This window comes from Rutidosis leptorrhynchoides, chromosome 11, assembly GCF_046630445.1.
Source record: "Rutidosis leptorrhynchoides isolate AG116_Rl617_1_P2 chromosome 11, CSIRO_AGI_Rlap_v1, whole genome shotgun sequence".
NCBI lineage: Eukaryota > Viridiplantae > Streptophyta > Magnoliopsida > Asterales > Asteraceae > Rutidosis > Rutidosis leptorrhynchoides.
This window is the reverse complement of record NC_092343.1, coordinates 10376029-10389089: the sequence shown is the minus strand read 5'-3', so window position 1 is coordinate 10389089 and position 13061 is coordinate 10376029. Positions and strand designations below refer to the sequence as shown.

Here is a 13061-nt window from a genome sequence, read left to right as displayed (position 1 = left end):
GGATCCTTGGATGGCTCAAAGTTCTTGAAGCAAAATCATGACACGAAAACAAGTTCAAGTAAGATCATCACTTGAAATAAGATTGTTATAGTTATAGAAATTGAACCAAAGTTTGAATATGATTATTACCTTGTATTAGAATGATAACCTACTGTAAGAAACAAAGATTTCTTGAGGTTGGATGATCACCTTACAAGATTGGAAGTGAGCTAGCAAACTTGAAAGTATTCTTGATTTTATGAAACTAGAACTTTTGGAATTTATGAAGAACACTTAGAACTTGAAGATAGAACTTGAGAGAGTTCAATTAGATGAAGAAAATTGAAGAATGAAAGTGTTTGTAGGTGTTTTTGGTCGTTGGTGTATGGATTAGATATAAAGGATATGTAATTTTGTTTTCATGTAAATAAGTCATGAATGATTACTCATATTTTTGTAATCTTATGAGATATTTCATGCTAGTTGCCAAATGATGGTTCCCACATGTGTTAGGTGACTCACATGGGCTGCTAAGAGCTGATCATTGGAGTGTATATACCAATAGTACATACATCTAAAAGCTGTGTATTGTACGAGTACGAATACGGGTGCATACGAGTAGAATTGTTGATGAAACTGAACGAGGATGTAATTGTAAGCATTTTTGTTAAGTAGAAGTATTTTGATAAGTGTATTGAAGTCTTTCAAAAGTGTATAAATACATATTAAAACACTACATGTATATACATTTTAACTGAGTCGTTAAGTCATCGTTAGTCGTTACATGTAAGTTTTGTTTTGAAACCTTTAAGTTAACGATCTCAATTAATGTTGTTAACCCATTGTTTATTATATCTAATGAGATGTTAAATTATTATATTATCATGATATTATGATATATTAATATATCTTAATATGATATATATACATTTAAATGTAGTTACAACGATAATCGTTACATATATGTCTCGTTTCGAAATCCTTAAGTTAGTAGTCTTGTTTATATGTATATAACTCATTGTTAATATACTTATGGAGATACTTACTTATCATAATCTCATGTTAACCATATGTATATCCATATATATATATCGTCATGTCGTTTTTACAAGTTTTAACGTTCGTGAATCGCCAGTCAACTTGGGTGGTCAATTGTCTATATGAAACATATTTCAATTAATCAAGTCTTAACAAGTTTGATTGCTTAACATGTTGGAAACATTTAATCATGTAAATATCAATCTCAATTAATATATATAAACATGGAAAAGTTCGGGTCACTACATTGAGGACGTTTGGACCGTTACTTGCACACCACTTTCCGACTACTACCTTACCATTACTACTAATCATTGTGAGTTATAGCATTCCCTTTTTACTTTAACTTATTTTGGGAACTGAGAATACATGCGGATTTTATGTTTTACATACTAGGCACGAGTACTTAAACTTTATATATGTGTGGGTTATATAACGGCAGAAACATTCCCTTTAGCTCGGTAACGTTTAATCATTGGTTTTTGAACCGTGAACGCGAATCTTAGATATGGATCCATAGGGTTTGACATCCCCACTCGGGCTAGTAGCGCTAGCATTTAACGAGTGTTTAATACTTCGAGGTTATACGCACTTGCCAAGTGCACTTTAAGGGGGTACATTAAACGTTAAGTTAGTTACCGGGTGCCCACGGTTAAGCATATACTTTTACATACTTTTGAAACGCTCGTTGTAGCACTGAAATCTCGTGGCCTACTTACATTACTGTTATACTTAAACTATAGCTCACCAACCTTTGTGTTGACCTTTTTAAGCATGTATTTTCTCAGGTGCTTGAAGTCGCTTCAGCTATCATACTTGTTGTGCTGTAGAACCCGCTGCCTAGAGTTGTTAACGCATGACTACTTATGTTGCATTCAAACTTTTTACTTATGAACTTATGTTATGTAACGACCATTATGGTCACGTACACTTATTTAATGCTTCTACTTAGCGAAGCATACTTTTGATTTGTAAAACAATTGACGTGTTATGACGTCACTTTTATTAATGAATGCAAACTCTGTTTTGAAAACGCATATAGTACTTAACCTTGTAATGATCCTGTTGATGATGGTCCGTACATGATGATTTAGTACGGGGCGTCACATTCACGGTTCCAACTCCGCTTACAGAATTTGGCAAGCGGGACAAAACAAAGTATTGTGAATTTCATGACGATTATGGTCACGACACCAATCGGTGTAAAAACTTGATGGAACGGGTTCTGGAAGCGCTTCGCGCGGGCAAATTGGATCATCTAAAACCACCTAAAAAGGACAAGGGAAAGTCCGCAGAAGAGGCTTCGAAGTCTAAGACTTTCGCGTGGCAGAAAGTTGACAAAGCGAAAAATGCCGACTTAACCATTAACATGGTTGACGCAGAGAAAATCAGCCAGCGGAGAAAGTACAACGATCACCAGGATTGGGAGCTTCTCCCGATCACTTTCCCTCCTGTAATGTCAATTGATTCTGTTAACGAGCCCATTATCATCAAGTGTCACATCCCCGATTGCGGAATCCAGGTTAAGCGCATGCATGTTGACACTGGCAGCGGTGTCAATATTATGTATGAGCATTGTTATCGTTTCCTTCCGGCAGAAGTCAAAGCGCAGTTACGCCAGCCTGATATTACGCTATCAGGGTTTTCTGGAGAAAACTCGTGGCCGCTAGGCCGAATAGAGTTAATGATAGAGCTTGCGGATGACAGGAACCCGCAGATGATCAGGCGTGAATTGGTCGATTTTTATGTGGTTCGTTCAACTTCACGATATAACGCACTGCTAGGGAGAAACTTCATACGGCGTTTTAACATTATCCCATCGGTAGTGCATGGTTTGATTAAGTTTCCCACACTGGGAGGCGTTGCCACAGTTGCGTCACATCAAGCAACCGAGTTGTGTGGCTCAGTTGCGCCTATAAGCACTCCTAGCGTGGGCGAACAACTGGAAAATTGTGCAGTCATAGCAAATCGCTTGCATCCGGATAAGCGAATTAAAATCGGCGCAGGCTTGTCAGCCGAAACAAAGGCCAAATTGCATGGAATTTTGTCCGCAAATGCAGATGTTTTCGCGTGGCGAGAATCAGACATGACTGGGGTTCCGCATGATATTGCGAAACATAATTTAAATGTTAATCCATCATTGACACCCGTTAGGCAAAAGAAGCAGCATATGGCTCTAGACCGCAGTGATTGGTTGTGCGCAGAGGTGGACAACCTTGTCAAAGCAAGCATTCTGCGGGAAGTGCGTTATCAGACATGGGTTGCAAATCCTGTATTGGTAAAAAAGGCTGACGGTAACTGGAGGATGTGCGTTGATTTCAAAGATATTAATAAGGCATGTCCCAAGGACAATTACCCTCTCCCGGAGATAGACTGGAAGGTAGAATCACTATCGGGATTTAGGTACAAGTGTTTTCTGGACGCATACAAGGGTTATCACCAAATCTTAATGGCTGCGGAAGATGAGGACAAGACTGCTTTTCATACGCCGCAGGGTATTTATTGTTACACGAAGATGCCTTTCGGTTTAAAGAATGCTGGCGCGACCTATCAGCGTGTAATTGACGCGGCATTCAAGCACCAAATCGGTAGAAATCTTGAAGCGTACGTCGACGACTTGGTAATTAAAAGCAACACCGAAGAAGACATGCTCGCGGACATCCTGGAAACGTTTGCATCTCTGCGCAGGATCAACATGAAGCTTAACCCGCTTAAATGTAGTTTTGGGGAAGAGGAAGGCAAGTTTTTAGGTCATGTGGTGACAGCGCGGGGTATCAAGGCCAATCCCAAAAAGATTGAAGCCATTGATAATTTGCCATCTCCAAAGACAAAGAAAGATGTGCAGAGTCTAACGGGGAAGCTTGCGGCTATCACACGGTTTCTATCGAAAGCCGCAGAACGACAGTTACCATTCTTCAATACTTTGAAAAATTGTTTGAAGAAAAAAGACTTCGTATGGACTCAGGAAGCAGAATCAGCCTTTCAGGAGATGAAAAAGGTGCTTGCAGAATTACCAACACTTATTGCGCCAGTATCAGGAGAAACGCTAACACTGTACCTCGCGGCATCGAAAGAAGCTGTCAGCTCAGTCCTCATCGCGGATCGCGGAAAGGTAATCCATTAATTTGCATGCTTTATTTATATCGCAGAAATTTAACGACTGAGGTTTTTCTCAGACGCAAATGCCGGTCTACTTCGTAAGCAAGACGCTGACATCAAGCGAAGTAAACTACTCACCAATAGAAAAGCTTGTATATGCGCTGGTCCATACGGCGCGGCGTTTGCGCCGATATTTTCAAGCACATCCAATCGTGGTTCTAACTGATCAACCAATCAAACAGGTTGGTAAACGCCTACTTTGCGGCAATGACCGGGGTTACCGCATTGACTAACGTAATCATTTTTCTTTCAGGTGTTGTACAAGCCTGAGATTTCTGGCCGAATGGCTAAGTGGGCAGTTGAATTAGGTGAACATGAAATAAATTTTTCTTCGCGCAGTGCGGTTAAGGGTCAAATACTTGCTGATTACCTAGCAGAATTACCTGCGGAGGTCGAGGCATCAGCAGAACATCAGGATCCACCTGCACCAACTTTGTCACCATGGGAATTGTACACCGATGGTGCATGCAGCGCATCTGGTGCAGGTGCGGGTGTAATTTTAACAGGCCCGGATGGCGAAGAGCATACATACGCACTGCGGTTTAATTTTGCTGTTACAAACAACGAAGCAGAGTATGAGGCTCTGTTAGCAGGTATGCGCATTGCGCATAGATTAAATGTTAAAATTTTGCACGCATATGTGGATTCAAAGCTAGTATGCAGTCAGGTCAGCGGAGATTTCGAAGCGCATGACATAGCCATGCAGCAATATCTATCGCTTGTTCACAACCTCGCTGACCAATTTGAAGCTTTTCAAATCTCCCACGTAATGCGTGGGCAAAATAAGAAGGCGGATGCGCTAAGCAAACTGGCTGCCTTGGCTTTTGATCATATGGGGAAGAAAGTTCTAATAGAAGAACTCAATGCAAAATCCATTGTTATAATGCCTTTAGTGGCACCAGTTGAGGAATCAAGCTCAACATGGATGACGCCCATCGTGGCTTTTCTGCAGGATGGCACTTCTCCTGCAGATTCCGCTGACGCAAAGAAAGTCCGCGTTAAGGCACCGCTGTATGCCCTTGAGGGTAACGTCCTATATCGAAAGAATTATTTGGGACCGCACTTAAGGTGCATTGGCCCGAAAGAGGCGGAGGAAGTTGTGCGCGAGGTGCATGAGGGTGCATGCGCACTCCATTCGGGGCACAGGTCCATTGTGTCAAAAATAATGCGGCTAGGATATTATTGGCCCACCATGTACGCGGATACTGCGCGCATAGTTAAGCAATGTGAATCATGCCAAATACATGCACCTATTAGCAGAGCACCTGCGCATCCAATGATACCAGTCTCCTCACCGTGGCCATTCTGCAAATGGGCAATCGACATAGTCGGACCATTCCCAAAAGGCCGAGGAAACATCAAATTCTTGATTGTTGCAATCGACTATTTCACAAAGTGGGTCGAAGCGAGACCGCTGGCAGCAATCTCAGGAAAAAGGGTGCGAAATTTTGTATGGGAAGACATCGTCTGTCGATTTGGTATACCAAACGAAATTGTTAGCGATAACGGTACGCAGTTCGCGGGTGACCCTTTCCGCAGCTGGTGCGCGGAGCTTAATATTAAGCAAACTTTTACATCTGTCGCGCATCCGCAGGCGAATGGCCAGTGCGAAGTCACCAACCGGGATATAGTAGCTGGAATCAAAGCTAGGTTGGGTCATGGTCGCGTTGGTTGGGTGGATGAACTACCGAAGGTTTTATGGGCGCATAGAACAACACCCAAAGCAAGCACTGGTGAGACCCCGTTCAGTTTGGTCTATGGATCAGAAGCTGTTGTACCCGCAGAAATTGGGGTACCAACGTTCCGCATACAAAATTTTGATGAGCAAAATAACTCTGAAGCTTTGCGGGAAAATCTTAATTTGCTGGAAGAGCGCAGACTCTCTGCGGCTGTCAACGAAGCAAATAACAAGCAAAAAATCGCAAAGTACTCTAATCAGCGTGTGCGTTCGCGCTCTTACAAGTGCGGTGACTTGGTTTGGCGTCAGAACGACGCAAGTCATGCGGAGGATACTGGGAAACTGGGCCCCCGTTGGGAAGGTCCATACAGGGTAGCGAAGGCAAACAATACCGGGGCGTACCATCTCGAGACACTAGATGGAAAACCTGTGAAACGCACTTGGCATGCGACGTTATTGAAAAAATTGTTATATGTAGCTAGGTGGACCTGATCACTCCAGTTTATTGTAGCACATTATTTTTTCTATGTATTTTTCGTCCGTTTGGATGTGTCGCGGTTGTAATTGTGATTAATGCCAATTAAATATTTACTCGCGCATACTTTTGTTGTTTAAATCTTTTTTGTATGCGGTTCCTGCCTACTTAAGGGGTGTCCTCTAGCCCCCGTGCGGCAGAAGCCTGTTTGGTTACAAGGCTAGACGTTAACGGCAGGCAAAGGGAATTGGTTTTCCCCTAGCCAAGCGCCACGCAGACTAGATGGCTGCAAAGTCGACTTAAAAAATTACAAGCATTGGTTTGCTTGTGCGTAATTACTCTCGCATTGGTTTGCTTGAGGAACTCAAAGCATAAAAACATTGGCTTGTTTTTAGTTGCGTTGCTTACCATACAGCTATAGTGCACCTCTAGTACATGACAAAGCGATAACGCAGTAGCTTTCGAGTCTAAATTATTAAAGGGTAATTGTTAAAGTATTGGTTTATTTTACGCAGTAATACCCGCATACGCATGAGTTTTGGTTAACTATGCGCATGGGCATGCGGTTCACATTTTGTTTTGATTCGCGATATATAAACAAATAAACACACTACGCATGCATATCAGGAATATATATACATCAAATTAAGCTGTTACATAAGAGGTAATTGTTTGTAACGCCTGCCCAACACGGGACTTAGGGCTGCAAAAATACAAATACCTGCCTAAGCATAGGACTTACGGCGCAATCCAACACTAATAATCCTCCTTTAAAAACCCATCGATCGACATGTTCGGGTCCGCAGCGAATGCGTTGATTAGGGGGATAGGGATGGACTTGATGGCTTCTTCCGCCTCCATTAACGCTGCAGCCGTTCCCTCTTTTAGCTTCTTTTGAACAATGTCGGGGAACGGCGGTGTTAGACCGCAAGCTTGGATTACCTCCTGCACAGCCTTGTTGATTTCATGGTCCCTGACCGCATCAACGTAGGCATTGAACTTGTCGGACACAGGCTCTGAGTCCATCACCTTTTGCGCAATGGTAGGGAGTGTGGTGCGCAGCTTCGCTAGATCCACCTCTGCCAGCTCGCGGTTGGTTACCGCGTCATCCCTTTCCCTCGTAACTTTCTCAAGCTCCAACCGCAAACGTTCTGCATCCCCCTTCGCCTGCTCAACCGCACCAACCAGCTCACGGCTCTTTTTTCTTTCCTCAATCAGCGCGGCTTTGGTTTCATTCTTGGCCGACTCAACCGCCTTACGCGCCTCCTCAGCAGCATCCCTATCCTTCTTGACCTGATCTACACCCACCTGCAGAAGTCCTAGCTCTACCTCTTTGCGCAAAGCTAGCTGGTATATGCTGGAAGAGCGGCGGGCCTGATCCGCAAACATGCCGAAAAATACAAGGCCGTTTTGTTATATATATATATATATATGAAGGCATTGTGTGCCTGGTTAAACGGTAGAGCGGCCAGTTGCTCGCGGAATTCGTCCGGAAAGATTTGCTGCAGGAACGCAGACTGCTCTGCGGCATTTTCTGCGGAAGACTGTGTGAGTTGGCTGAGGTTGGCAACGCGGAAGCTACCTTGCGGAGGAGTTGGTGTGGAATCGGAATCCACGTGTATTGTCTTATCCTTTGATGTGGCGGTAGCTTGGAGATCTGGGTTGACCCGCGGGGTGGACGGCTGCGTCTCCTCCACATGCTCTGCATATCAGTAAATAGTTTTAACGTGAACTTTATTATGCGGTGAAGACGCAAGGAATGGACGCTTACCAGTGATGGGGGGAAGTAGTTCTGCGGAGCGTGGCTCGATTGGAACAAAGTTATCGTTCCGCATGTCCTCCCTTTGTTTGGGAGTCATCTTCTTCTTCTTCTGCTGAGCCGCAGAGGTCTCAGCTGCTTTGCGTTTGTTGCCAGATGCCGCCGGCGATTGCTCCACGTTTTCGCTAGCTTTCTCCTGCTCTAGCTGTACGTTCACATCTTGCTTGCGGAAGGAGATTCCCGCAATCTCTTCCGCAGTCAGCACCTCCTTCATCCTCATTTCTGCAAAGATACGCGCATGCGTTAGATAATATACATACAAAAACAGTTTAGTACGCGATTATACTATTCCTACCCTTTCCATCCGGTCCGACTATGGCTGGGCGCACATCCTCCCATGGCCAGTGTGCGGATATCTTCCCTAGCCGCAGCATTACGTTCCCATATGATCGATGCACTAGATGTGCGTTTGCACACTCTGCTAATAGTTTCCTTTCATCCTCATCCAGGGCAGGGGTCTTGTTTACATCCTTCTCCACCTTCTCGAACCATATCAGCGTTTGCGGGAAGTTTGCACTCACCACAGTTTGGTCGACGAAAAAGAATGTCTCTTTCCAATTCCCCGCATTCGATTTTGGGGTCTTGGTGAAGTTTTGACGAGCGAAGAAGGTGAACCACGATTTGTGGTGGTGGGCTAGTCGGTATAAATGGCAAAACACCTTCACCAGGGGCACTTTCTTGAGTGCAATGCACCACATCTCGAACAAGACTATTTTTCCTATAGCGTAAGGGTGTAACTGACCTAATCCGACCTTAAAGTGATCTAGCACGCCCAGGAAGAAATCAGTGGGAGGAACCCTAAAGTTGCCATGCTTAAAAGCATGTTCGTAAATAGCCACCTTTTTCTCCGGTGGCTCGTGGGCTCGCTGATTGGACAAAGGGGGCACCAGATTGTACTTGGCTAAGGGAGGATACTGTTTCACTAAGTAATCTATGTGCTTCTGCTCTATAACAGACTCTACGCTATCTACATACGTCTCGTTAGCTTTAGTCATTTTCTAGGAGTAATCGGATGAATACTAACCTTTAAATGGTGACCGGAATGTTCGATTTTTGATCGGAATTCAAATTGGCAGCGTAACGAGGAAGCTTGAAGCAGGAAAGTGGAAATGAGCTGCGAAATGGGGTATTTATAGGGCAGATTGGATGGAGTGGTGTGATCGTGGCTGTACACGTGTTACGCAATCGACGGCCAGCACTTTATTTATGCGCGTGGATGCCAGTTGGGTATGATTACATGTACGCGCGTCGTTGGCACGCGCCTGACACACTGCCACTTTATGTCATGTCCGCCGAATGGGCTTCTGCGATTGTGACAGGCATTTAATGGCATCGAGGCGCACGCGGAATATTAAATGCTAGCCGTTTTCTTGTTTTTTCTTTCGCTTAATAGTTTGATATCATACGCCTCGCGCCATATAACATCAAACTGGGGGGACATAATGATACCGCAACCCGCATGCGCACCGCGAATGTATGCGAACAATCAATATTGTGCGTATGCGTGTTCTTGTGTGCGGTATGCGGCGTGCGTATGCCTTTGTTCCCGGTACGGCGGTTGCTTAGCTGTCAAGTAAATATCTTTTCCATAATTATATCCGTGATTCGGGGGAGTCAGTTATGGATGAGATTATCATGATCTGGGACGGTTCTAGAATTAGGGTTTGCCTATAAATACAAACCCTAATCATCGTTTACCGGACACAGCACATTACGTAACCATCGCATACGATACACATTACGTAAAACAGCATCATTCAGCATCTTTTCAAGGTTAACAGGTTAGTCTTTTGTAAGCTAGTACCTACGACCTTATTTGGGGCCTTCCGATTAGCGACCGCTATCGAAGGTGGACTTAATCACTTGGCCACCCCGCCGACATCATCATGTCGGCCAGGGTTATTCACGGTAGCCGGACCGGAGAGCCACGTTCTAAGATCCTTAAACCCCTCTTTACGTATTGAGCAGACATATTAAACCCCACGGTTAAAATATGCATGATCAGAGATGAACTCGTGGGTGGTTAAGTCCTCTGAGTAATTTCAAACTGATGTCCGAAAAAAGTATAGTTTGATTGCACAATCCCTCCCTGCCCCTAAAAAGCTTTAAGTGTTGATGAATAAATGTTTAAGATTGTGTATTGTTGTAGCATTAACAATTAAGTGTCTATAAAATCGACCAAAATAATTACTTAAATATTGAAGATCACAAAAGCAATCAATACAGCCGTAAAAAACCTTGAAAAAATATACAAAAAAAAAAAGGAAGAAATTTCTAATAACAATACACAACAACTACAAATTATTTGCAAACACTTGAAAAACTAAAGATAACTTAAATGTGCAATGGGCTTGTGAATGTTTTTCCATTGTAACAGGCTAAATAATGGGCCTAAAAAGTGCATATTAGAGGCCTGTTAAATATTAAACCGTTTTTAAGTTTAATTTAAATTAAATTTCTTGGCGTGTGGGTTAAGATTGACCGATTTACCATAAATAAATCCTCATCTATAAAAACTCCCCTATATCCCCACAATTTCATAGACTTTACGCATTACGATACTAATCCTTACAATTTCTACAGGTTTACGAATTAAGATTTTTGTTCTTTTTTCCATAAGAATCATATTACGATGACAATGGTAGTATCAACAGGCCCACGAACGAAGCTCAACGGTCGTCACCGCCTAGCGAATAAGAAGGCAGAGGAGTGAAGTTGACAGGATCAATTGGCCGCTAAGAATTTTATCAATTGAAGTCGAGATGGTTGCGAATGACACGATTGTGTCGAGTATCTGCCAGAAGCTTGATGAGATTAGGTTGTTGCAGTGAAAGTGTTCGATGAAATGGCTGATTGAATGTTTATATATTTGGTTGTAGTTTAATTTTGTAATTGAAACAATGAATATAGTAGATTAATGTATAATGTATTTCGTTATGGAAAGCTAGGAATGGGTTTCTATGTTGTTACTTCGAATAATAGAACGGGGGTACGCTAAGTAGATTAATGTATTTCGTCTAATGTAAATTGCTTTCTATTTCGTGGCTAAGTTTCTCGGAGCTCCTCTGCACATGTCGATTGTTGCTCCGTCATTCTTTAGCTCGTTGAAAACTGTGTTGTATGGTTTATATATATATATATATATATATATATATATATATATATATATATATATATATATATATATATATATATATATATATATATATATATTGCCTTATTTTCAAAAAAAAAAAATTACCGTTTCTAAAGTTTGCATGTTTTGGTATATATTAAAGCTGTATGATCATATAAATATAAATATAAATATATAATTAAACATTAAAATTAATTCCATTACAATTACAATACATACCCATACCCACATACAACACACACTCACAAATTATATATGAGAGCAATTACAATCAACTCAAACGTTCAACAAAATTTATTATATACCAAACCGATGGTCTGGGTTCTCTCAACTTTCGATGGTACTGCCAACATCATGTCGATATCGCCGTACATTTAAAAAAAAAAAAAAAAAAAAAAAAATATTCAACACAACTTAAATCCCAATATCTTGAACGAGAGTACATTGAATATAAAACATTAGAATGAGATATTCAAGCCATGAAATTTTTCTTCGGTGATTTGGTCTATAATTTTTATCATTTCACTAGTAAGATTACTAGCCGAATCTCCAATTTTGCCTTCCCTATAGAAGGATTCATTAGGTAAACCCTGAAAATTTCCATTCTTATCAACTTCCTTTAACTTTTCAAAACTGCAAAGCCTCACAATATCATCAATGGCAGCATGATCCTCTTCCTCTTTTGTAAAAGGGACGCCCAAGAACTCGGCTAGTCGTTTCACACCGTTTGCAGTGTCCCTTACCATGTCCTCGTATGTTAAAAATAAAATTCTCGTCGGTTGTTCTTCACTAGCCTTATAATACCCTTTCACATGATCCCAATAAGGTCCGTACGCTATGCTACCACTAACAAGCGCCTCAAATAAATCTTCTAGTTTAACTTGAGGAAGTTGAGCTTTGTTTCCTATTATGCTTGATTTGTTTCTTATTTTGTTTATGAAGTGAAAATAAGAGACCAAAACATCTTTCGGGCCTCTGCACATGTAAACTATGCGACAACCATAATCGATTATGGGTTGAGGCAATGAAGTGTAACATGTATGAGTAGAAAAGAGACGTGGCGAATGTTCATCGGGGTAATTATCTCTAAAAGGTTCGGTTTCAAGGAAAGGCACACAGTTATGGGGGTTAGATATGGATAAAGGGTGAGTATAGAGAGTGTTGTTTTTGTACCTAGTTCGGTTTATTGTTGCAAACACAAGCGACTTCATCCATGTTGTGCCAGATTTTTGAAATGTAATGACATAGATGTCGGTTGGATGAGCTTTGAAAGTTTCTTGAGCCAAAAGCAAAGATTCAATAGAGTAAATGTTATGTGAAATGTACCAAAAGCCTTGATACAAGTATAAGCTTCCAAACACCGGCTCTTTCTTACATGGAAGCGTTGTCAACTTATCCTTATATCGATCAACAAGGAACGCTATATGATTGTTGGTATCAGTCGTCGACATTTAAAGGTTGATTAGTTGTTTGTGTGTGTACAAGTGAAGCTGTACGTTTTTTGTTTCTACATCTCTTGCTATTCATAATATAATATGTATAGGAGTATTTTACATGTTATGAGAAATAATTTTTGACCTACCAGATTCATGTACCCTCTTAAAAGACAAAATTACGCAATCGATCCTTAGAGTTTGTCTAAAATTGCACGTATCAACTTAAAGTTTTTTTGACGCGGATGACCATAATGTTAGCACATGTTTTGCGGTTAGTCTCTCACTTCGACGGACGTTAGTCAAACTCCGTTAAATAATCTCACATGCCAAGCACATGAGGG

At 41.7% G+C, this 13061-nt stretch overlaps 1 protein-coding gene across 1 annotated transcript; it reads right to left on the bottom strand.

Moving 5' to 3' along the window:
* Positions 1 to 11459: 11459 nt before the first annotated feature.
* On the bottom strand, positions 11460 to 12791 carry LOC139877546 (flavonol sulfotransferase-like). The gene has a single exon (XM_071864984.1). It carries the CDS (start codon positions 12733 to 12735, stop codon positions 11743 to 11745), a length of 993 nt encoding a protein of 330 aa, XP_071721085.1. The 5' UTR covers positions 12736 to 12791; the 3' UTR covers positions 11460 to 11742.
* Positions 12792 to 13061: the final 270 nt, after the last annotated feature.